General features: G+C 49.3%; 1 protein-coding gene across 1 annotated transcript in view; it reads right to left on the bottom strand.

The window, feature by feature from the left end:
- Positions 1-2,828: 2,828 nt before the first annotated feature.
- Olfml2b (olfactomedin like 2B) overlaps positions 2,829-25,614 on the bottom strand; it is a 37,175-nt gene continuing 14,389 nt past the window's right edge. The window contains exons 4-8 of the mRNA XM_032915480.1: positions 21,948-22,124; positions 17,765-17,990; positions 15,678-16,190; positions 4,416-4,592; positions 2,829-3,902 (exon numbers count right to left, since the gene is read on the bottom strand). Coding sequence (XP_032771371.1) covers positions 3,301-3,902; positions 4,416-4,592; positions 15,678-16,190; positions 17,765-17,990; positions 21,948-22,124 — 1,695 coding nt within the window. The 3' untranslated portion in view covers positions 2,829-3,300. The remainder of the gene's footprint in view (positions 3,903-4,415; positions 4,593-15,677; positions 16,191-17,764; positions 17,991-21,947; positions 22,125-25,614) is intronic.

The following is a 25,614-nucleotide window of genomic DNA, read 5'->3' as shown; positions in this document are numbered from 1 at the left end:
GTTCTCATATGCATATGCTCAAGCATAGCCAGAGTGAGTCTCTTCTGGTCACCTTTGAATCAAGATGCAGAACTCTCAGTTCCTTCTCTAGCACCATGTCTGTATGCTGCTGTGCTTCCTGCCCACGATGATAATGGACGGAACCTCTGAACTGTAAGCCAGCCCCAGTTAAATGCTTGCCTTTGTAAGAGTTGCCTTGGTCATGGTGTCTCTTCACAGCAATGGAAACCCTAACTGAGACATTCTGTGTTTTCAAAGTCGATTCACACTTTAATATTATAGTCATTAATGCCGAGAACACTGCTTAGTGGAAATACACAGTCCAAAATGGGAGAATAGTACTGAGGGTAATTTTAGAAATAGTTGGAAGTTCTAACCTCATCTCAAGCCAACATTCATTTGTTGTTTATGACATTCAAGTCAGTAACTCAAAGCTGCAATTTTTGAACTCAAACATTCTGATACGATTTAATCCAAAACTATACTAACCTGACACTTATGTACTGGGGAATGGAGGCAGGAAAATAGCAAAAGCTTTTGTTTTCTATAAATGACCATATTTCTCATTTAAAAAATTGGTTGTTTTATTTATTTACATTTCAAATGTTATCCTCCTTCCTGTTTTCCCCTCCACAAACCCCATCCCACTCCCCCTCCCTCCATGACCATAGTTCACAGCCCATAACACACAGATCTCAAATCTGAGCCTCGGTGTCTCAGGGGCAGCCGTGGCTCAACAGTGCACACAATGCAAAGCTATTCTGTGCACTGTCGCTCTCCCCCACTCCCACCCCACAGTGCTCTCTGAGTGCGTGGGTGCAGAGAAGAACGGGAGGGTGAGTTGCTGGTTTCCGGTTTTTGAAATGATACTGTTAGGAATATTTTAATAGGGAAATAGGAAGTATATATTTCTCATCAATTCAAGTGCCCTAGGTTATATACAGGGTGACAAAGTGAATCAATATTCAGTCTGTATGTACGGGAAGCTGACAGCTGAGCCCATGGCCCAGGGACAAGGGATGTACCTTATGCCTGGGGCTAGCAGTAGCAAGGAAGGGGTAGTGTGTCATGCATGTGAAGGCAGGTACAAGATAGAACGAGGCCTGTCATTGGATGAGAAGGAAGGATGGGTGGGAGAAAAAGTTTAGAGAGAGGAGGAGATTGGAGGAGGCAGGAGAAGCAGCGGAGAGAACATGGAGGCCACTGTTAAGATTCTACTCTGTACCTTTATAGGTTGTTATGAATATTCTTAAGGGATGGATGTGTACAGGGCTTTGTACGTCTAGGTGGGCAATTATATCTTATCAATGGGACCAGAGGTTATCGTGTTGTGTGTTCTTTCGTGTGGCGATTTAAGTTTAAGAGAATATGTGGCGGCTGGAGACGCTAAGCTGCCAAGGAATTGGGATGTATATTCTGGCATGGTGGTAACCTGCCTTGGGAACTGGATGGGTAGAGAGATTGTTTCCAGGCTCAGAGAGAAGCCATGGCAGTGTGATATGGAATGGAGCAGAGGGAGTGAGAGGCTTTGCTGACTGAGATGAAGATTATCCACCAGATATCTTTGGGCACTATGGTGCCAGACCTAGTGCGGGATAAAAAAAAAAAAGCCTTTCTAATAATTTTACAGCAACACTTCTGGTTTTTGAGACTCTCAATCTCTCAGTCTTGATGTTTCCAAAGTTTTATCCCAACGGGATATATAGTCAAGCAGGACGTTTCCTACCATCCACCTCAGGCTGCAGTTGTTCCCTCTGAGGTCATCAGCTCCTTCGTCTGCTTCCTCTTCCCAGCTTGTGGGAGGCACTGTCTGTTTGGTCCCAAGGCAATTCATTCACTCAGATGCAATGGACTGGGTTCCCTAGAGGCTGTTCTTCAAGGCCTTCCCCTGGTCTGCAGGCAGTGGGAACTCCCCAATGGGTTACCTGACAAGAGGGGGCAAGAAGACAGCCCTCTCTCAAGCCCCTCTACTGCTACCAAGCCAAAGAGTTCTTGCATCTGCCGTGAAAGACTTGGCTACCTGTTATTTGGAAAAGTGCTGAGTGTAGGAAGCTAGCAGGTCTGGGAGTGGAGGTGTGGGCTGGGAAGCCACACAGGATGAACACGCTGAGAAGCCATGACAGGTGGGCATGGGTAGGAGGCTGAGGTGCACAGCTGTGGCTCTCCAAAGAGAGTGGGATAAACATGACGTCATCATCTCCCCGCCTCCTAACCAGGCTCTGCCTCCTCTCACACCATCACCCACGTTTCTCTGGGTGTTCCAGCTTCTTCCCGAGCACTGGGATGAAAGTTACACTGGGCACTGCAGGGGCCACACAGGGCTCAGTCTGAACTAGGAGGGGATGCAAGTCTTCCCTGCCCCTTAGGGAACCTTGTTTCTGAAAGAAAAGACCTAATAACATTGTGCACGGTGGCTTGTGCTTGGAGCTCAGAGGATGAGACAAGAGGCTTGTGAGTATGGGTGCTATCAAATGGTGGAAAGGGGGAGTAGGGACGGAGAAGGAGAGGGCAGGGGAGGAGAGGAAAGAGCACACACCATCACCACCACCCCAAGGAGAGGGGCTGTCTTGTACCTCAGTTTAGATATGGGCAGTTTGGCAAGAGAACAATCTTTTCTTTTTCTTCTTCTTCTTTAGATAGAGCCTTGCTAAGTTGCCTGGGCTGGTCTGGAATTCTCACTGTTGTAGCTCACATGGCCTTGAGCTTTCAGTGTTTCTAAGATCTCAGCTGCACACCACCTCTGAACGAACGCTTCTGAAGAACACCCAGTCTCCTTCAGGAGCAGAAAGCTAACACCTAGTTAAATGCATCAAAAATGACCTGAGAAAGGATTTTAAAATATCTCCTTTATTTTAAAAAACAGTCTCCTTTTTTTTTTTAAGTTTTAAGAACTTCTCTAATACATAAAAACTTTGCCGCCACTTAGCACTTCTTTCCTGAGCCCCGCACTCCTGCTTCTGGCTGCAAGCCCCGGAGGAGTAAACCCTCCAACCCTTGAACTCACGAACCAGAGGTTCAGAGCATGAAAGAAGGGAGTTACTGGTCAGAAGGAGAAGTTCATTTGCACAAAAATATAAATTGTGAAGGATGAGACCAGCACATACACGTATGGATTGATCTACAATCCGCATTTAAAAAAAAATAGACCCAAACTGTCATTTTACATTTGTAATATTATACAAAATAATATATTTTAAAACAACACACACCCGCCTGCACAATCTCACACACGGACATGCACACAGACACAAACAAGGTGCTAGTGGCCCCTCTGCGCTTCTTTTTGTGGGGTCAAGTGTGTCAGTAGGCAAAGATGACATGGTAGGTGACCTGGTGGCCATTGTCCCAGGCATAGAGGAGGCGGTCCTTGGGGTTGTAGTCTATCTGGGTGGTGTAGGAATACTCATTCTCAAACAGCAGCCTAGGGACAATCTGTGTGTTGGTGTGCGTGTCAAAGGCATACGAGATGTTGGCATTCCTCTGGTTATAGCTGTCCACAGCATACAGTACCCCGCAGATGACAAAGCAGTTGCCATAGAAATTCCGCCGGAGCCCAGTGCGCCACGTGGTCTCCTTCTGCGTGCTCAGGTCCACGGCATTGAGCTTGCTCAGGACAATGACTTCCTGGCTGAAGCCCTCATCATCCAGAGCTGGGTAGATAAGCCACAGGCCGTTCTCATCCACAGCAAAGTCCACATCCGAGTGGCCCTGCCACCGCCAGGGTGTGGTCTCCTCGTAGGCCACATCGTGGAGCATGGCCCAGGCAGCCACATAGCGCTGCTTCAGGTCATACTTGATGATGTTACGGGTGAAGGCCCGGTTATAGTAGAAGGCGCCATTGTACACCACATGTCCCGTTCCGATCCAGCTGTATGGAAGCTTGTAGGAATTGCTCCAGCGACCTGTGGTGGCAAGAAGGTGGGAAGCTTCAGGGGAACATGGCCTGTGATGGAACCGGCTACTGACTAGGGTCTGCATGGCTGGGATAGAACCTTGGCTCTACTACTTCCTAATGTTCTATAAGCATATCACTTGCTGTTCTCACCCAGCATCCTTGGCTGTAAAAAAGCAGGAACAACATCACTTGTTTGACTTGGACCTTGAGTGCTCCAAGAGCCTCACGCTCGTCTATCTGACCGTGATTTATAAACCTGTTGAGGGCCGAGGGGAAAGAGGATGCTTAGCTGTATTTCTATTTCTAGATTGGTTCAAGGTCATCCATATCCCAGGCGTTGGAACCGAGTCAAGAGAGCACAGAGTGGGAGAGAGAATGATAGAGGTGACCACCCTTCTGGGAAATGCCCTTCTGCTATCCATAAAGGATGTCCTGCTTCTCGTGTAGCACCCCTGTGCCATGATCAGCAGAGGGCGACGAGTCTGGGAAGGCACTGCCACATCAGAGCTGACTTACAAACCTTGTTTGAAGTTCTCCAGATTTCGGAACTCTACCAGTGTGTTGCCATAGTAATAGTTGGTTACATAAATCCGGTCATCCTTGGCTAGGGGGTCCTTCATCCAGGCCCCTTCATTCCGTCCGTATGTGTTCTGGGTGGTCGGCCCCGTGATTGTAGACAGGGTGTCCTTGCACCTTCCTAATGGAGAAGAGAGGTGTGAAAGGGTTGGAGTGATCGAATGGTGCCCTCTTTGCTCCTTAAGTTTCTCCTGGCCCCTCCAGTTGAAGTCTTGGCAACATTTAGCAGCCCTGTGTAACCTGACATCCCAGCATCATCCAATGCTATGTCCATTGTGCAGTCTGCATTCTACTCCCACAGAGCTGTCCAGAGTCACCATGGTAGGCCACCGTGATGCCACCCTACCTCCATTTCTTTGATCCTACCCTTTATTAGGCAAAAATCCAAAGTAATTTTGGGGTACTGTACCATCTCCCAGAATGTTATTCTGTCCTGTTCTGTTGAGTTCTGCCACCACGAACATATCTCTATTACAGAACATGCCCCCTCTCCTCACTCTCTCACTCTCTCTCTCTCTGTCTCTGTCTGTCTTTCTCTGTCTGTCTTTCTCTGTCTCTCTCTGTCTCTCCTCTCTGTGTCTCTCTCCCACATCTATCCTAACAAGAACATAAGCACCAAGGAAGCAAGGACTGTGGCTTTTCCTGTGTTCTCAGAACCCAGGACACAGAGTATCTGGTGTACCATAGGCACCAGCAGATGGTCTGACACTTGGGTGTGAGGATTGAGAACAGAGAGAAGAGTGTGCAGAAAGAACTCTGACAAGGACAGCCAGGAGCACACAGTTGTACCCTACCAGCCTGGAGCAGCTCTGAGTGGCATTCATGTCCCTAGTGAACTGTTACAAGTCCGTGCTTTATCTATTCCTACCAGGGACAGGCTGTCTGTCAACCCTGCTGGGGACATTGGAGGGGAGGGTTCCCATTAGCTTACTCTAGTTGTAGGGCCCCCTTTAAAGCTCCAGTTTTCCTTAGTGGAGCAGGAATCCAGCCATTCTCCTCCAAGTACCTCTTTGGAATGGCCTGGTACCCAGGAAGACCCTGCCAGACCACTAAAAGTATTTAGGATTGTAATCTAGACTAAACTGAAATGCTTGACGTGTGGCATTACTGAACACGGGCTTGGATGACACTGAAGTCACATGCAAGTACTCGAGCATGCATGCTTCTATTCCTGTATCAGTGGGCCTGGTGAAAGAGAATGACCGGAGAACCAGATACCCCTGATCTCCAGAGATTCCTCAGGGCCTTCTGACCACAGGCACCAGTAAATACCGTCCCCCCTGCCACCAAGACCTGCGGGCCCTGGAGAACAATAGTGTTGAGACAGATTAGTTCTTGACACTCGGGGTAAAAATCACATAGGTCTATGGCTTGGATTCAGTTTTCTAATTTCCAAGTGACTCTATGTCCAAAAGCTTCCAGCCTGCTGCATGAAATCTGTGTTCCAGTGATCTGAGGCAGGAGGAACCCAAGAGCTACAGCTGGCAGTGTGGGGAAGGTCAGTTGTGCCTTAGCCCTGGCTCTGGGGTAGACATGGGGTAGAACTGGGCTGATCAGTGTTTTCCAGAGAGGCTTCACAGTCAGGTGCACATGGCTGGCTTTAGGTAGCTCTGTGTGGGGTTGATGGGGTTCTATTCTGACAGAGTGGGGAGAGACCCTGTCTCCATTTGACAAACAACAGAAACCACCCACCAGTGCCTCATTCCCTCATATCTGAGCTCATTTGTTCAAGACAATAAAACAGAAGTCTCCAGCTGAGCCTGGCAGCAGGGAGATGGAAAATAATCTCATTTTCTGGCACTAAGTGGGAGCTTGAGTGCCAGCGGAGAAGCCACACTCCCGTGCCCCACCCCTACCCCCCTACCCCTGCACACTGAGATGAACCCTCTCGTGCCATCCCCAGGCAGCCTTGTTTTATGTACCTCTTTCCTTGGCAAAGTCCCACAAGGACACTGACTCTCTACCAGCCATGCCTTGAAGCCCAGTTGCCCTAGCCACACCCATCTCTCATTACACATTAAGGTGTTAATGGCTCTGGAAGCTAAAATCAATTCTTTATTTCCTGGACAGCTCCAGGGATAACCAAACCCCCAAAGGGTTCAATCTCAGCCCTAAGGTGCTCAGCGGCAGGACCTTGATGTAGGACTATCACTAGATGTGGGCTTGGAGTCAATGGCCTGGCCTCCATTTTGGTCTCACTACTAACTCAATTTGGTCTGTTGCCCCTATGATGGCGTCGGACCATAACTTCTCCACAATGCACCCAGAGAATTTGTCCTGACCACAGAGAGTGATCGGAGTGGCTGCTCTGTGATCAGCAGTGTTAACTGTCAACTTGACAGACTACGGGATTGTATGGGAGACAGACCTCTGGGAGCTCCTATGGGGGATTATCATGGCTGTGTTGCAGTGGGATGACCTGTGCACAGTTGGCAATGCAGTACCACATAGTTATTACCCAAGCTTTCTGATTGGGGATGTGTTATGATCAGCCACGTTGAGCTCTTGCTGCCTCAATTTCCCCTCCATAAAAGGTACCTAGCACCATACGCTGAAATAAACCTTTCCAGTGAGTTTTTTTTGTTAGAGTATTTTATTCCAGTAACAGGAAAATATGCTAAGACAGGCCCCTCAGAGATATCCAGGCCTTAGCTCTCCAGACTCACCAAAGTGACCTTCTATGGCCAAAAGGATGTTGTGTGATGGAGTCGAGAACTTTGAGACTAGCCTGGATTATCTGAGTTCTAAATGTCATCCACATACCAGCGAGGAAGGGAAAATGGCCTTCAAAGAGGAAGAGGCGTTGTAATAATGGAAGTAAAGCCTGATATGGCCACTGGCCACGGAATGCTGGCAGTGAGGGGACTCTGGAAAAACACGGCCTGGGTTCTCCTCCCCTGGAGCCTCTGGAAGGAACTGGACTTCTGACACCAAAGATTCAGCCCTATAAAACTAATTTGAGACTTCTAGCCTATAGGACTGCTAGAGAATAAATGTCTATTGTTTTTAGACAGCAGGCCTATGGCAGTTGGTCCGAGTGGGGATGAATACAGATGAGGTCAGTTTCTGCAACAAGGGGAGGTGTCCCTGCTTCTGCAGCAAGAGGAGAGTCCAAGCTTACAACTGAGCAAGACTGATACCCAGATCTTCAGGCAAATTTCCACATGCCGCCAAGGTACAGAAAAGCCTACAGAATGCTTAAGTCCATGCAGGAAGGCAGCACTGATGTGTGGGGCTTCAGAACATTTGAAGACACCTAGGGGTGTTAACAGACTGTGGGGCCCAATTACATCCCCATGCTCAGATGAACCTTTGAGGGAGATCTAGAATCATGAAGGAGACAAGCTTTGGGTAACTCTGTGAGAGATTATGGGAAGGACCTTAGCTGTGGGCAGCATTGTCCATGGGCAAGAATCCTGGGCCAAATGAAAAGAAGAACGTGACTTAGACATCAGTGTGCCTCACTCTGCTTTCTGACTGTAGATAGGATGTGACCGGCTGCTTCAAGACCCTGCCATCACTGTTCCCTGACACTCCATGATGGACTACATCCTCAAATGCTAGCCAGAATAAACCTTTCTTTCTTTAAGTTTGCTTCTGGCCAGGTATTTTGTAACAGCAATGAAGCAACTGATATAGTTTCAAAGCTCCCACCCATGGGGCACAGACCCTTAGAAAGAAAGCAAGAGATAGTGGAAGGGTCACAGAAGCTTGGGAAGGAGAGCTCTGTCTGTGCCCCTCTTGGTCTCCCCACAGCAGGGCTGCCATAGATGATGTCAGCAGACACTAACATCCACCAAGTGCTTCCTGTTCTAAACTTGCTCATCAGCAACGCTTCAAGGCAGACAGCCCTTGTTGTAAAGCTTAGCAGGATCCCTCCCACTCTCTGTTTGCACGTCATGTCTTAGACAAACATAGAAGCAAATGAATGCCCCCTGACCCACTGTCAGTTTGCCAACTGGCCCCTCTGTGAGGTACTCCTTCATCCCACAGGGTGTGCCCTTCCCTGTGCCTACATGTTCTTGGCCTCTCGCCACCAGCTGCTTTGCATGCTTACCCTCTCAGAGACGTCAGCATCCTCCTGTTCTCTCCAAGCCTCTGTCTAGGTCAGCCACTGAGGGCCATCTGCATGGCTCCCACCCACCTCCGGAGGCAGAACCTTCCTCCCTGGCCTCCACTGTCTCAGAGTTCCCACCCCATCCCCATGCATACCTTCTTAGCACCCACTCCCCTCCCAGTTGCTTCCTCTGCTCCCAGCGCTTCCTAAAGAGTCACAGCCCAGTCTGGTGCATCCAGTGGCCTGCTTGACATCTCTCCCTGAGTGTCCTTCTGCTTCCTCAAACCTGGTTACTACCAAGCGTATTCACTTGCTTCCATTCACATCCTACTGCACCTGTATCTCCTGACATAGCATGAAGTCCACTAACCAAGCCAGAGGCTTGGGTTATCCTGACAGCTCCTTCTCCTCCCATCTTCTTCAAGCGGTCTCTGAGTGAGTACACACATTCTCCATCCTTCTCACCCCTCAGCCCTTCCCCTCCACAGACTTAGTTTAGATGTCACTGCTGCTCGTCTGGATCATCAGTTCACTGTATTACTGAGTCACCTCTGCCTCCTTCTGGCCTGCCCACCGAGGACCGAAAGAAGTGCCTTCCCCAAACTAACATCTAAAGTCCTTAGGAACTTGTCATCTCTAAGTACCATATGAAGCCACAAGGCCCCATCCTAGCATCTCCAGCCCCCCAGCATTCAGAAGTCTTCACCTAACATGAGCCTTCGGGCTGAGCATGTGACAACAGGCTGCCACAGAGATGGGGACAACTGAAGAGCAACAGACACAAAGGCACTCAAATGTAGGAGCACACACACAGAAACACACCTCAGAGTGACCTCAGCCCTAAGAGTGCCAGCTGCAGGCCTCTCACCCATTTCTAGTCACCGTGCCAGACACCATCATGGGGGCCATGTCCAGGGATGGCTTGATGAACCTACGACCTGTGCAATAACAGGGCCCTTATTCAAGTCTGTTCCATGTTAATGCCCTGAAGCCGCCCTTCTGAAAATTTTAAGATATGGTGGTTTGAGTGAAAAATGTCCCCCCATGGGCACATGTATCACTTGCAAAGGTTATGGAACCTTTACGAGGTTCACATTTGCTGGAAGAAGCACGTCACTGGCTTTGAGAATCACCCTGCTTCCTGTTAAGTCTCTCTCCTTCCAGGGTATGGATAGAAAATGTGACCAGCCAGCTCCCTGCTCCTGCCGCCTGCTACAGTGTCTTCTGAGCCATTGTGGACCCTAGCCCTCTGGAACGGCAAGCCAAAATAAACTCTTAAGTGGCTTTGGTGGTGGTGTCTTATCACAGCAACAGAAAGAGGACTAATATGGATGTGCCACAATTTTTCCTATGCCAGTCCGTGTCGTAACACCCACGCTGCTTTCCCTCCTCTGCCAAGCCTGGTTCTTTCTGTTCCCTCTGTGGTGGATGGGGTTCCTCTCTGTCCTGTGAACCTGCGATCCATGGCTGCCTTTGGATAGAGAGCCCCATAGCAGAAGTGTGCACATGCATCTGACGCTTGCCGTACCTCCAGACAAGTTTGCCACCTCCGCTGCTGGCCCCCTCCCATGGCCAGCCCCATTGTGGGAATGATCGTGCCTTGCTCAGCCTGGAACCTCATGGCCTGGCACCAAGGGGTGTGGCTTGATGTGCAAACGGACCTATCCTCCTTGAGGGCCTCAGACTTTGGTCTGTATATATTTAAGGAAGCAATTCCACTCTATAGACTCATTTCTGAGGCCCATTTCAGGAGACAGCCAGATTCCCTGTGAGCTGAAGGCTGGGTTACAGGAGTTATTAGATTTTATAGCCTGTGTCAGGGAGCTATCTGTCTTGTAGGAAAAGTCTTAGAAGCCACAGAGGCTCTGGAAAGCACAGCCCCAGCCCACGTCAGCATCCTTCTCCCTGGGTGTCCCTGGAGTAGCCTCCTTGACCTAAGGCAGGCAAGCCTAGCCCCTCACACCACTGCCAGAGTGGTTGGCCAAGCCCTGGGTTTTCTCAGGCTGTGTGCTCTGTGGGGGAGACATTCTTTACAGATCATGATAGATTCAAATTCGAGACAAACACTTGCTGCTATGGTCATAAGCTGACTGTCCTCTTTGTCCTTCCTCCCCCGCTGCTGCCCCTAACTGGCCCTTTCTAAAAATCACATCAGACTTGGCACTGATAAAGTCTAGGAATCTGCCGAGCTGTGGCCATTTAGCACAAGCATTCTAGTTTTCCATGGCAGCAGAGCAGAGGCACTGGGCTCCTGGGTCCTCAGTCTCTTCAGAGCCCAGGCTGCCACTCGACCCTGCCAAGCTCTCCCCTCTCCCTGTCTTACAGCTAGCTATACTTCAGTGTCCAATAAAAACCAATCCCTATTTACTTGTGTTAGAAATTTTCTTGAGGATTTAACACTTCCTCGAGGATAGCTCTGGGTCTCTTAGGCCATTACAAAATCAGGCCTGAAAACCTGGGTAAGATATTCCCCTTTGGAGACCATGGAATGTTGCTCATAGGCGTGAGGCCCCGTTTATCCCGAGCACTACATAAAACCTGAGTGTAGTGCTGCCCACCTATAATTTCAAAACTCAAAAGAGTCAGGAGGACCAGAAGATGAAGGCTGAGGCCAACATGGGCAACACTGCCTTTAAAACTACAGGGCTCGGTTAGCCATGGTGGCGTAAGCCTTTATTCCCAGCACTTGGGAGGCAGACGCAGGAAGATCCATGTAGATCCAAGTGAGCCCGAGGTTAACCAGGGCTATGTAGAGAGACTCCCGTCTCAAAAAAGAAAATAAAAACAAATAGAAATAAAAAGCACATGGTAATTCATCCATACCTATCATCCTAGCACTCAGGAAACGGAGTTAGTGAGATTGTGAATGGTAGGTCCAAATGATTTTTGTTTTGTTTTGTGATTTTAGAAAAAGAAAAGGGGGGAAAAACATCTTAAACTGAAAAAAAAAAAATCAAAACTGCCAACCCTCCCCCCAAACCCAAACAAACAAACAAACAACATAACAAAACAAACAAAACACCAGCAAACTACCTTTAAAGGCCAGTGCAACTCGGTGGCCTTTTCTGACTTTTACTCAGTTGATGACCGGGAGTATCAGCACACCATCCTTGCTTAGCCAGGCACAGGAAAGTCACGTGTTTGCAGAGAAGGTTCTAGTAACCAGACCGTATCCACCCTAACAGTGGCCAATGGGAGGCGCTTGACGGCAAGAGACGATTAGAAGTAATTAGCCAATGAGCTAAAGAATTTAAGAACCAAGAGGATAGGAAGGACAGCCACAAAACTCCGCCATCCAGACGTGACTCGGCCCTGAACACACATTGGCTGTTAGCCCATCACCATTTCATCATGGATAGAGGAGGTGACCATGAGGCCCCGCCTCTCCCTGAAGAGCTGTTGGGGGAGGGGAACTAGTCAGGAAGAAGGGGTTGAGGGGGGAAAAGGGGATAGCAGGACATTAGGGGAGTGGTAAATATAACCACAATCCATTGTATGTACGTGTGAAATTTCTTCCCTAGGTTACACTCTCGGCCTATTCTTGGCATCTGAACAGCATACTCCATCTCTGTCACTGTCTAAGACTATTTTTTCTGAGTAAATAGAAGAGGTGGGAGCCCTCTGCCAGGAACTATGAGCCTCAGTCCAGTCAAACAGAACACTGAGCAACAGGAGAACATGTATCCCCAGTCTCTAGCTCCTGTCACCAGGCTCATGGCTGTCAGGATACAGAGGTTTTCCACATGCATGGAACAGCTGAGCTACTAAGAGAACCAAGACTGGAGAACTCCAGATAGGTACCCATTGGCAATTACAGTGGCTTAAAGTCCACTGGTGACAAAAACTGGGGAGGCAGGTAGGAGAGGCTGGGGTAGGAGCCAGCATGGAGACAGTGGGCGACTCCCCCTTTTGCTAGCTTGTCTATGGAAGAAGAGGCTCCCAGATTCGAACCCCATGCATGGCCTTATGACCAAAGGTAAATGGGCCTCATCTGCAGATTCTCTTCACTGTGAGTTTTCCAGCTCCCTGCACAGGGCAGTAGGGACAGACAGTCAAACAGCTAAAGGAATTTCCCCTCCCACTCAAGGGTGCCAGGAAGCTGAAGGGTGGAGTGCGGGCCGATGGAGCTGGGAAGGTGCTGGGTCTGGAGCTGTAGGTTCAGGGCAGCCCTCAGCTAGGGTAAAAGAGAGCTCTCTACTTAAGAGTCTAGCACATTCTGCAGACATGAAGGGGGACCCAGGTCTTTGAGAGTGGAAAGGCGGAGTGGAAGAGAAAGGAAGGGAGGGGAGGGAGGGTGGGGACAGGGAAGGAGAGGAAAGGAAAGGAAAGACAGGAGAGATAGTGAAATGCAAGTGAGAAGACTGGGGTTCAGGTCTGCGGAGTCCACTTAAAAGTCAGGGCAGCATGTTAGTTACCTGAAGCCCAGCACTCAGGAGGCAGAGCTGGGGATTCCAGGGGCAGGCTGGCTAGCTAGCTAGACTTCGCAACCTCCCAGTTCAGTGAGAGACCCTGCCTCAACAAATAAAGCGGAGTGCTATTAAGGAAGGCTCATCATGTCAACTTTGGACTGCCATACGCATGTATGCGTACCTACATACACATGTGAACACACACACACACACACACACACACACACACCAGAGAGAGAGACAGAGACAGAGACAGAGACAGATAGATTGACTGACTGACTGACAGACGGACAGGCAGCCAGACCGCACACAAAACACTTTCTCCTTCTCCAGCCCAGTCTCTGCCATCCAAGAGCTGCCTTCTTGCTGGTTTTCCTGAGATCCTATCCTAGGGAGTCTTACTACCTATGGTTGTTTGAATGATAATGCCCTCCATAGGCCGAAATGTTTGAATACTTGGTCCCCACTTGGTGGAACTGCTTGGGAAGGACTAGGAGGTATGGTCTTGTTAGAGGAGGTGTGTCACTGGGGAAGGCTTTGAGATTTCAAAAAATGTTTGCCATTTCCCATGTTCCCTCTCTCCTTACCTCCTGTTTAAAGGTCAGGCTGTGAGTTCTCAGCTGTTCCTGCCGCCATGCCTTTGCTCCATGACCATGGACTCTAACCCTCTGAAACCACAAGCTCAACGAAATGCTCTCTTTTATACATTGCCCTGGTCTTAGTGTTTTGTCACAGCCACAGAAAAATAACAAAGGCACTACCTCTCTCTTACTTCCACTCTGGCGTGTTTCTGAGACTTTCTCCTGATAAGCACCCCTTACTATAGTACATCCTTGCAAACTTCCCCGCAGAAAACCACAGAACACGGTGGAAGAAAAGATACTTGGCCAATTGCTAACTTCATTTGAGGCTCAGAGAAAGGTGGAGCTTTGCCAAGGTCATAGAGCCAGTGGCAGGGACAGGGGAGAAGGTACAGAGGTCAGATATGTGGCCTTCAGCAGGCGCTCCCTGTGCCGCCTGGAGCTAGGGAGACATGCTGAAGAGGGCCTGGGAACAAGGCTACCCAAGGGATGGGAGCCGTGGCTTTCCTACATGTCTGACAGAGCCGCCACTCGGCAGCATTCCAGTCCAGTCTCTTAAAGAGTGGCGACTTAATGAACAGTTGTAGTTTTCTTAAACTTTAATTTACTTTAACTCTTAGCATAGAGTCTTGCTATATAGTCCAAGTTGGCTTCAAACTTGAGCTCTTCCTGCCTTGGCCTGCTGAATCCTGGGATTTCAAATTCATACCCCCAACACCCGGGTAGTCAGCTGTTTTCCATAACTATTTCTATGTTCTGCACCAACCCCTACTCTCCTGTCTCCTTTTTCTTTGTGGCCATGGAGCTCTCTGGAACAGAAGGCCTATCTTCTTCATGCTTCTAGAATATACCTTGTACCACCGGACCTGTCCATCAGAAGAAATCTCTCTTTTTCTGCCTTGAACATTCCGATTCAGCCTCTGAAATCAACTCCCATGGCAACCCCCTTCCCCAACACCTGCCATGCTTCCCAGCAGCTGGCACAGCAGCTGGCTCTGCTTCCAGCTCTTTCACCTCCGTCAGAGCATGGCTCAGCAATTCCCTAGCCTCCCCTGTGCTCCCCGGCTCTGGGTTCACTCAATTCTACACGATGGCCTATGCTACTACATATCCCCCAGTTTCTTAGTTAAGGTTTCTATTGTTATAATAAAACATCATGACCAAAAGCAACCCAAGGAGAAAGGGTTCATCTGGTTCATCATTAGAAAAGCCAAGACAGGAGCCTGGAGGCAGGGACTGAAGCAGTGGCTATGGATGGGTGCTGCTTACTGACTTGCTCAGCCTGCTGCTTTCTTGTACAGCTCAGGACGACCTGCCCAGGGATGGCCCCAGCCATCCACAGTAAGCTGGACCTTCCTATATCAGTCATGAATCAAGAAAATGCCCGAGAGACGTGCCTATAGGTCAATATTGTGGAGGCATTGTTCTCAGTTGAGAATCTCTCTTCCCAAAGACTCTAGCTTATGCCAAGTTGACATAAACTAACCAACATACCTCGTCCTACTTTGCTTTGACTCTGGGGCCACCCCAATAAGAATCCCCGTGGCCTGGTAACCTTACTGTGGTAAGCTTTATTCTGTTGCTGATGGACACTTCAGGACTCACCCCAAACTCCCTGGATAACCCCACATTTGGAAAAGTTACCCATGGCAATACGGCGTTCATTTTATCCATTCACACGTATTTCACAAAGGAGATTGCTACTCTCATCGTTGACACATTTACATATGAAATACTTCAGAAATGTTCCGACAGCACCTCATGGATAAATATGGTTATAACTGCAGTGCAATACAAAATCAATTAAAGTATAAGATTTCTTTCTTTTTTTTTTTTTTACAGGCTTTCCTTTCCTAACTCTATAGCATAGTTCTCCAATGTTAACTCTTCAGCGACAATGTCATGTTACAACTTCAAAAGCTTGGCCATCCTGCTAGATGTGAAAACCAACTCCTGGTCAGAGACAGGCACCCCTTGGCCTTTCCTGTGTTGTGTTGCTTTGGCAGAGCCAAGGGTAAGGTCCAGAGCGTTGCTCGTGCAAGGCCAGGGCTCTACCCCAGCTAGAGGCCTAGCTTCTGAGTTCCTGCTCCTCCACCAAGTCCGCTCTAACTTTTACCAATATGACTAGAGGAGCACCAGTGTAGGGAAGAAAGACTTACCTATGACATTCCGAATGTCATCTTCCTCTTCTGGGCTCAGTATGGGACTAGCAGAGGTTGCTTCCTGCCTGGCAGTCCCCTCTTCCTCTGCCATGTCTGTACCAACTGTGTCAGGTGACATGGGGACCAAGTGTAGAGCTTCCACAAATATGTCCCCAGGAATCATGGCTGGAGGTGGCTGGATGGCTGTGTGGGCCACGGTGGTGGGTGAGACTTGAGTAGAAGGCATCACCCCCATGGTCTCTGGAGACACTGTGGTAGTCTGCGGGCTTGCCAAGAGCTGTCTATCTGGGGCCTGGGAAGCAGGGTCAACAAGGCTGGGTGCTGAGGCAGAGGCCTGTGCCGGCTCCGAGGATAAGGCTGTGGCCTGAACACTCGCGTCAGTGGACACGGCAGCAGCGTGACGAGTGGTTGCTGGCCTGCGGGTGGCACTCATCAGTAGGTCCTCCTGTCTTAGGAGCTGATCTTCAATGAGCAAGTCCACTCCACTGTCGCCACTGAAAAGTTCCTCATCTGTGGGACAAACACAAGTTTTCATTTGTGGCACAGGACAAGGAACACTCTGGACAAGGACCTGCACGTGAATGAGGCTCCTTGCTCCAACATGGCAGGGAGCTTGGGGATCGAATCCAGCCCGGATTTTTAACCTGGTCACTTGTATTTTCATTTTGGAGGTGCAACCCATGGCTGTGAGCATTTTATGCAAGCCCTTTAACTGAGGTCCATCCCAAGACCTTCCGGCTGGGGACTCAGGCATTGGCCAGGAACATGGGGAGAACAGTGTCTTCCCTTGAGAGTCTCTGAAGAACTTGTTACTATCCTTACCCCAGCCTTGTGGGGCCTGGGGAGGAGCAATCATGAGCTATGAGCCTGGGCAGCTCACACCTGCAAGGTTAGCACTTGGGAAAGTGATCAGGAGGATTGTGAGTTCAAGGATAGACTGGAAAACAAAAGCTAAGAAACATTTTAGAGAAAGAAAATAAAGTCAGTAAAACTCCTCAGGAGTGAATAGAGTGGGTGGGCAGAGAAGCCTGAAAAGTTAACAGCAGAAGCAACATGGAGGGGAGGGAGGGGAGGATTTATGGGGTGGGGAGTAACAGTAATGTGAAGCCCTGGGGCCCAGAACAAGGCTGCTGAGGCTGAGGAGAGGAGGCCAGCGTGGATACAGCAGAAGGTATGAGTGGGATATAAGGTCAGAGGTCAGAGGGAGCCAGCACTCAGATCAAGAGCAGCCTGGGCTCTCGGCACAGAGTTCGGTTTTAATTCTGAGTGAATCGGGTGAGGCTGAAGGCTCCTGAGTAGACAAAACGTGGAAGGCGAAGATGTATTAGAGGGGACACCGAGTTCTAAGTGCAAAAGAAAGAGCTAGAAAGCTAGAATTCAGAGATTCACTGAGAACAGTGGGAGAGAGATGTAGGCAGTGGGGCAAGGAGAAAATACTCTAAGGGCTGGACTGAAGTGGGATGGAGAAAGAGAGGGAGGAGGGTGGGGAGGGAGGGAGGAGAGAGAGGGAGAGAGGAGGGGGAGAGAGAGAGAGAGAGAGAGAGAGAGGCACCTTGGAAGGCTGTTCCTGAGACCAGAGGAAAAGAATTGGCTGGGGCAGGGAGGGACAGGTAAGGGCTGAGCGGGTAACAGTGGCTTCCAGGAACATTGGGCAAGGAAAATAAAGATGGCAGGAGACATGGATGAATAGAAGGAAGCTCGTCTATTCTTTGTGGAAAGGCAGGAAGGTGAGGGCTGGGGAGAAAAGGTGTTGGAAATTCAGCAAACCTGAGGACCTTAGAGAGGAGCAGATGGCAGAGCCCACCTAGTATCTCCATGAAAGCCACTCTGCCCGAGCTTTGGTTTCCCTATCTGTAAACCGGAAGGACGGATCAAAGGGTGCGATGTCCCTCCAGCTCTCCCGTCCTTCGCCACAGCGCCTTCGAAACCCAGACAGGTTAAGTACCCTGACCAAGGCGTCTCAGCACACACGGGGATCACTGCAACCCTGCACTATGGATGGGGCATGGAATCCAATCTCGGTGCAATCAGATGGTTGCTTCCTCCCTCCTGCCTCTGGGACTGTCCCTCCGACCCAGACTCACGCTGATCTTCTATGTCATTTTCCTCCTCAGAGACCTTGGCTTTATAGTAAGTGATCCCCCTGATGACGGTGGGCTTGGAGGCCAGCCGACCTCTCAGGTGCACCTGTCTCTGCGAGGGCTGCTGCGGCTTCATCACTGTAGGCGGGGCCAGTGGCTGCGTCCGCAGGAGTTCGATGGAGTTGATCTGCTGCGACACAGTTTCCTCCTGCAGAAACCTCTCTTCATACTGTTCCTCAGAGGGGACAAAATGGGAGGTCAAGTCACTCCCTGATCAGAGAGATGGGACAGGATGAACAATGCTGGGGCAGAGGCCACAGTCAAATATAGCATCACTTCCCAAGACAGCCATGCCCTGTGCAAAACAGGACCACATTAGCTGTACAGATCTAGTCCGGTCACTGTGGGCAAACTGCCCTCTCTGCCACCTCAGTGTGCACCAGAGGGGACAAACGAGGCTTTCGTTCTGACCTTTAAGATCCAGCCTGAAGAGGACCCAGCTTGCTCACTTCCAACCACATCTCCTGTTGTCGATGCTTGCTTTCCTCATGAGGAGAGTTTAACCAAATGGTGCAACGGATCATGGCCCTCCCTAAATATGGGTGTTTCTTTGGCATGAGGTAGTGATGGGCAGCTGGAAAAAAATGTACACACATCTTTGCCAATCCCCCTTCCCTGGGGTAAAAGAACTTCTCAGGAGAACACGAAAGATACTAGTACGCCAGCTGTGTCCTTAACGGTGTCCAGCCTCCATACCATCCCTCAAGCCTCTTGTGAGGTAACTTCTACCAGAAGTATGGGGATGCCTACTCGTTGCTGGTGCCATTTTAGTGAGCACCTATCATGGCCAGCCCACGATATATTATTTTTATTTCTCATAACAATGGATCAAGGTGATGTTACCAGCATTTCATGGATAAGGACAAAGCCGTTTAGTAACTTAGTTGAAGCGCCACCTGGCAAAGTGGCCCAGAGGAACACAAATGAAGTCATGCAGACATCAAGTAGGCCCCACTGTTACTTCTTGGACCCGTGTTCCTCCTTACATTAAGCCACATTGTTGTGACCTCAGGTCTACTTCTTTGCCTTCCAAAAAGTGTCCATGTCTTCAGGGCTGTGGTCTGGCAACTGCCCAGTGGATGGATGTGGAAGATGTTTCATTTCCCAGTGGAAAGAGCTGCCCAGGAGGCTAACAAGAGGCTCTTGCCGCAGCCCCTACCTCAAATGCCCAGGGGCATCTAATTGCTGGCACTGGTTTTCCTCTGTGTCAGAGAAGCCAGCTGTCATTTCTTTGTGGCAAACCCCAGGAACTGACTTTATTTCCAGGCTCTCGGGAAAGGGCAGGGACTGCAGCTTTTTGTCCCAGCCAAGGATATGGAGCAAGACGGTGGACAGCCTTTGCCAGACAACATATAATTTCCTTGGATTCGCTGGCGACAAGTTGAACTGGGCGGCCACTACCCCTACCACGTTTTGATTGCCTCTCTGTTCATGCAAGAGTCTGCCAAATGATTTCACCTCCTGGCATCCAGTGTGTTCCCACACCCACTCTGCGTTTTCCACCACCAACCTAGTCTCCAGGCCTCCCTGCCAACCTTCTAGACAAGGACCGTGTTGGAAGACCACCTTACAAATAATCACTGGCCACTCCAAGAATTGTCTGACATCATCTGCAAGAACCAAAAATAACCAGCTAGAACCATCTCCCCCTGTTGCAGCTTGGTGCTCACCGAAGACACAGGGCTGCTGCATACACACGGAGGGAACGAGCCTACCCATACCTCTGGGCGTTCTGCATCTCCCTCTGTGCCTCTAGCCTGCCTGGGTGGACTGTGCTAACTTCAGCACTGAGTGCTGTGGGGGACTCAGGGAAAGACCGGGGAGGATTTTGCTGAGCAAGGAGAAAAAGAGTTTGATGTGTTCGATTTGGTTTGCAGTTTGCCCTCGGGAAATCTGAGCTGGGTTCTTGAACATACCACAGAATGTGTCATCAAGACACCAGACCACATTCTCCAGCCTGGCTGACTGGGAGGCTGGAAGCAGAAGGCAAGGAATTCTGGCTGCACTGGGCAGTGGGGGCTGAAATGAGAGGGGCGGGACCCAAGTGTGGGGGGCAAGTACTTTTATGTCCCTTTCTGGTTCCCAGATCTTCTGGCTTTGGGGTGATGACTTCAGGTTCCCTCGGGGGTGACCCACCAGACAGGCTAAACACATGTTTCAGTGGCCAATATGTAAGGGACACTCAAAAATGGGAAATATTATTTATGAAGGAATGTTTCAAAAGCATCAAAAGCCAGGTAATTGACTATTGTTCCTCAGGGATTGGCTTCTTGGGGAAGCCATACTTTTCCAGTGCTTGTTGTCTCCAAGTCCCCATCTGTCATCTTGCCTTCAGAACACATGTACTCAAACGTTCCCAGGCCCACCATGTATGCCCCCTTGGGACCACTACAAAGAGTTTCTTTACCCAAGAATTCTCAGCCTGTAAGATGGGAAAGCAATTCGGTTTGTAGAGTGCTTATCTTGCCCAAAGTCCTGGGTTTGGTCCCTAGCACCACATAGACCAGGCACGGTAGTGCACACTTGTAATCCTAGCACCTGGGAGTTGGAAGCAAGAGAATCAGGAGTTCAAGGTCGTCTTTGGCTATATAGCGAGTTCGAAGCTAGTGTAGGAGAGATGATGCCCATCAACCAACCTAACTAAGAGTTCGGAGCCTACACACAGAGCATTCAGCCCTCTCTATCCAAACTCACGATGACCCAGGCAACAGAGTCCCACAAAGCAATGTGGCCTGCTATAAATCGGATCTTAAGACCCCTAAAGGTCTATTTACTGGAGACTTGGTGTCTAGCTCATGGTGCTATGAGGTGGTGCAAGCTTTAAAACATGGGGTTTAGTGGGAGAAGTTAGGACATAGGGCCCTAGCCCCTTCTCCTCCTTTGCTTTGCCATGCCCTGGGGAGACTGGCAGAACTGTACCACATGCTCCCCACCCAAAGCAGTGACAATGAGCTAAAACTTCTGAAATCAAGTCTTTTGACCATTCCTCTTTTTTGGTTGATTATCTCAGGTAATTTGTCACAGTAACAGAAAGCAGAAGAAACATACTTCCCAACCTTTTATACATCACAGAATGCAGATCAGTCTCTAACTAACCCAGGCTCTGCCCAACACACACCCAGCACAATTACCCAGGACACCACTGCGTCTCAGTTCTGCCATCCACTACAGACCCAGAGGACAGTGAAAGTGAGGCTGGTCTCAGAAATGTTGCTGTCCCCCTATAGTGCATGGAAACATATTTAACCACATAGAAGATTTTTATCTTCATCTTCATCATCATCATCACCACCACCACCACCCCATCATCACATAGTCCTGTCTGTGCTGGAACTCACTATGTAAACCACACCAGCCTCAAACTCACACAGATCTAATTGCCTCTGCCTCCCAAGTGCTGGGCTTAAAGATGTGTACCACCAAGCCCAGCTAGTAATTTTTAGGAGAAGGTCACCAAATGAAGAGATATTTTTATGCAAGCAGGTCTGTGGCATTACCCAAAACTATATTAGCCATTACATACAGGGCTAGCATTGTGGTAGGGACACAAGTGGGTGGAAGGAACAGGGGTTGAAAAGCTCTGTGCTACTCTCCAGCTGATCCAGGATCTATACCCATCTATCGGTAAGATGGGTTACTGACCTGTGTCTGGCCTGCTTTCCAGAACTTCAGTGATAACCAGACAGTGATGAACATGTATAAATAAGTCCCTTATAAACAGGGGGACCATATCATTTATTGTCTGCAAGCTGAGGCATTTCCAAGAGAGAAAAAGTGTGGTGTTAATAATGATGCTAAGAGAGATGCAAATGTAGATGGTCCCAGGTAGGAGCATGTATGTCCTCCTGTAAGGGATGCTCAAGTGAGAAGCACGGGATATCATGAGAACAGTACCAAGGCTTAGAAGACCCAGATTTGAGTACCAGCTTCCGCCCTTACTGAATTTCTCTAGCAGTCCATGTTGAGTGAAACTGGGCCAAGTCCTACCCATCACACCTATGGAGCTGTTACACAGAGGTGAGACCCTGGATGAGGAAGGATTCAGTCATGAATCCTCTTCAGCTCTTCCTCAAGCTGATCTCCCACTTCCAGGCCAAGGAGATGCCCTGGCGAGTTGGGGCCGTACCTCTGGGTGGGCGTAGGCTGCGGCCGCATCCCTCTGCAGGGCTGAGCGGATGTCTGGCATGTTCCCTAGGATGTTGTCAGAGCAGTTCTCCTTGCCTCGCTTGTTCAGCTCCGTTCGGATTTCTTCCACATCCTCTTTGATTTGCTCATTCTCCTTGGTGAGGTTTTTAGAGACTTCCTGAGAAGGAAACAGTTTTTGAAGAAGGGTGAACATTAAAATGTTTTGAAGACAGACAGTAGGTAACTAGCAACTTTGAGCTATTCAGAGGTGGGATGGCTTGGAGCATGGAGATTTGCAGCCCCAGATGGAGATGGATCAGAGAATGGAGGTAAGACGTGGGAATGAGCTTAGAGTGGGTGATACACGGACCTGGGGATGTCTCAGAGGCTGGAGCCAATGAAAAATCGGGGCCCATACTTATGCCTAGCCCTGTACTGGCAACCAGTGACAGGCACTCAGGCAGTGTTTCCAGACCCAAGTGCTAGAAATACCCAGGCTACCATAGCTTCATTTCTAATACCACTGCCATGGCCAGGGTACCCAGCTCTTTTTGGTTATTTGTATATGGTGTTCCTGCCAAGTGATGAAGAACGATGCCCACGATTCCGTTCACTCACTCAAGTGAATCAGTCGTCCGGCGTAGAGAGGAAGGGTATGGGAGTGATTTTAAATACTGTACTTACTTTGCTTTTCTATGGGCACCAACGCTTCATCCCTGCCCCCTTGGATCACCCATAGAAAATGGATAGGCTGACCTCAAACTTTCCTGTCTGCACGTTTCACAGCTGCCTGAAGTGACCCCACGCTGGCAGCTGCCAGCCTCTACCCCTGATTCACACCAGGAAGAGTCAAAGCCACATCTTGGTCAGCTGGCACAGAGGGGGCAGGAAAGGCTCCGAGTGCCCCTGGAGTCCTCGTCTCAGGGGGCTGGCTGTTGTCATGGAGGAGAGACACTGTTGCTGAGACTCTGCATGCCTGAGAGGACGGTCAGAACATCCAGGCAAGGGGACTGTGGAAGGCAGGGGCAGAGCTGCGGACAGTGTAGGTGGGATCTGAGTTACAGAGAGTCCTGCTGAACTGTAGTTAGTTTCAGAGAAAGTGACTTCATAGAGTCCTACACTAGGGTTCCATGAATATCTACAATGTTCTACCGGGGCTGCTGCAGAGAACCTGAGTTCAGGTTCCAGCACCCACATGGGGCTACTTGTATTCCGTGTTATTCTGAGGCGCAGAACTCCCTGTAACTACAACTCCACGGGGATCTACCGCCGCCACCCTCTTTGGATTCCCACATTCGCGTGTACGCACCCACACACAGACACACTGACAGAAGTAATAGAAGTAAAACCCTTTAAAGCGTCATGTCGTGGAGTTAGCAGCATAGCTCGGCCAAAAATGGTGCTTGCTGGTGATCTGGGTTCAATTCCTGGACACGGTGGAGGCAGAAAAACAACCACTGTTAAGTTGTCCTCTGTCCTCCACACGCATGCTGAGACGTGCACGTGTGTGGGAGTGCGTGCGTGAGAGTTGCCTGTCTGTGTATGTCCTCATGCATAAATAATAAATAAATAAATAAATAAATAAATAAATAAATAAATAAATAAATAAAAAAAATCGTTAAGGCAATGTTGAGGATGTAGCCCAGAGGTTGTAGAAGCCTTGTCCATCTTTCACAAAGCCCCGGGCTCCATCTTCAGCTCTGAAAATAAATACAATCAAATGTTGTGTATAACCAGGGCTGGTGGCTCAGGCCTACAGCCCCAGCTCCACAGAATGCTGCAGCAACAGAGAGAACAGGAACTCCATGGGAAGACCAACAGAGTCAACTACCCTGGACCCTTGGGGCTCTCAGAGACAGTCACCAACCAAAGAGTGAGCACAGGCTGGACCTGGTTCCTTTGCACAGATGTAACAGGTGAGCAACTTGGTATTCAAGTGGGTCCCCGAAACAACTGGAGCAGGGACTGTCCCTAAGTCTGTTGCCTGCCTGCCTGTAGATCCCGAGCCCCTAAAGGGACAGCCTTGTCTGGCCTCAGTGGGAGAGGATGCGCTCAGTATCCCAGGCTAGCCTCAAGCTTGTAGTCTTTTGTTGCAGCCTTCTTTTTCATTATTATTAAATGTATTTATTTATTTATTTATTTATTTATTTATTTATTTATTTATGGACTTGATGTGCCATGGGAGGGGGAGGTGTTTGACACCCAGAGGGGGACTTTCCCTTCTCAAAAGAGAAGAGGAGAATGGAGGGGTGAGCTTGCGTGATGGGGTACTGGGAGAAGAGGAAGGGCTGATATTGGGTTGTAAAGAGAATAAATAAATAAATTTAATAATCATGAAAAAGAAGGCTGCAACAAAAAGACTACAGGCTTGAGGCTAGCCTGGGATACTGAGCAAGCTCAAGGCTAGCCTAGGATTCAGAGCAGACTAAAGGCCAGCCGTGGCAACTTACTGTCAAAATAAAAAGACATGAAAAGTTCTGAGGATGCAGCCTGTGTAGAACACTTGCCCACCGTGTGCGAGGTCCTTGGTTCAACACCCAGTTCCACAGCCACACGCATGCACGATCAATGAAACTTAGATGTCGGACGTGTTCACCTTTGGGCCCTGTTTTTGAAGTTGGTGAGGTTAGTAGAGAAAGAAACCAAGTAAAAGAGAAGTTGGATTTGCTCTCCACCTTTTACCAGATACAGAAGTGCCAAAGCTCAGACATTTCCAGGCACAGGCCTGAAGCCTGATAACAGTGCTACTAATGTCCTAGAAGGGGCCTGGGTGGCTCAGAGGCAAGGTGATGTTCCTCTATCCAAGAAGTTGGTGACATCCAGACACTGTGGCTCCAGGGCTCCTATGCGGGATGACCAGGAGAGCCCAGTTAAAATTTCCAGACTCCAAAATGGTCAGCACAGCACTCTAGGGCCATTTCATCTTGAGCCTTCAAATGGCTCACCGTGTTCTCCAGGGCTTAGCCCACGTCAGACTCTCTAAATTGCACAGAATCGGCGGTGGAAGCTACAGTCTGTGACAAAGGGTCTTGTTTGGGGACCTCCCCCTGAGTGAGTGTGTGTGGTCTTTCCTGACAAGCTTTCAGAGGCACAATGGTTAAACCATAGGTTAAGGAAGAGGGTGTCCAACTCGGGCCTCACTGCAGCTATACCGAGCTCTGTGATCTTAGGCAAATCATTAGGCAAATCCCTCCATATGCATTTCCCATTCATAAAAAGCTGACAGTGCTGGGACATTCCCTATGCCTGATTATGAGGACTGAATACATCTGAATGCCTAAGGAAAACACTAGGCCGTTGTTGGTAGCATCGTCCTTGGAGTGGACCCCACCATTCAGGCTTAACCTTTCACATTACAGTAAGGCTCCTGAGGCCTGCAGTAAGGATGAGACTTGGTAACTGTCATTTTAAAAAACACTGCCAGAGGGCTAGTAAGATGGCCTGAGTTGGGGTTGGGGATTTAGCTCAGTGGTAGAGCGCTTGCCTAGCAAGCACAAGGTCCTGGGTTCGGTCCCCAGCTCTGAAAAATAGAAAAAAAAAAAAAAAAAAGATGGCCTGAGTTGTTCCAAAAGCCTGGGGACATAAGTTCAATTCTCAGAACCCACACAAAGTCGGAAGGAGAGAACCAAGGCCACAAGGTTGCCTTCTACACATATGCTGCGGCATGC

This window comes from Rattus rattus, chromosome 10 (genome assembly GCF_011064425.1).
Source record: "Rattus rattus isolate New Zealand chromosome 10, Rrattus_CSIRO_v1, whole genome shotgun sequence".
Taxonomy (NCBI): Eukaryota; Metazoa; Chordata; class Mammalia; order Rodentia; family Muridae; genus Rattus; species Rattus rattus.
This window is presented reverse-complemented; position numbering and strand designations above follow the sequence as displayed.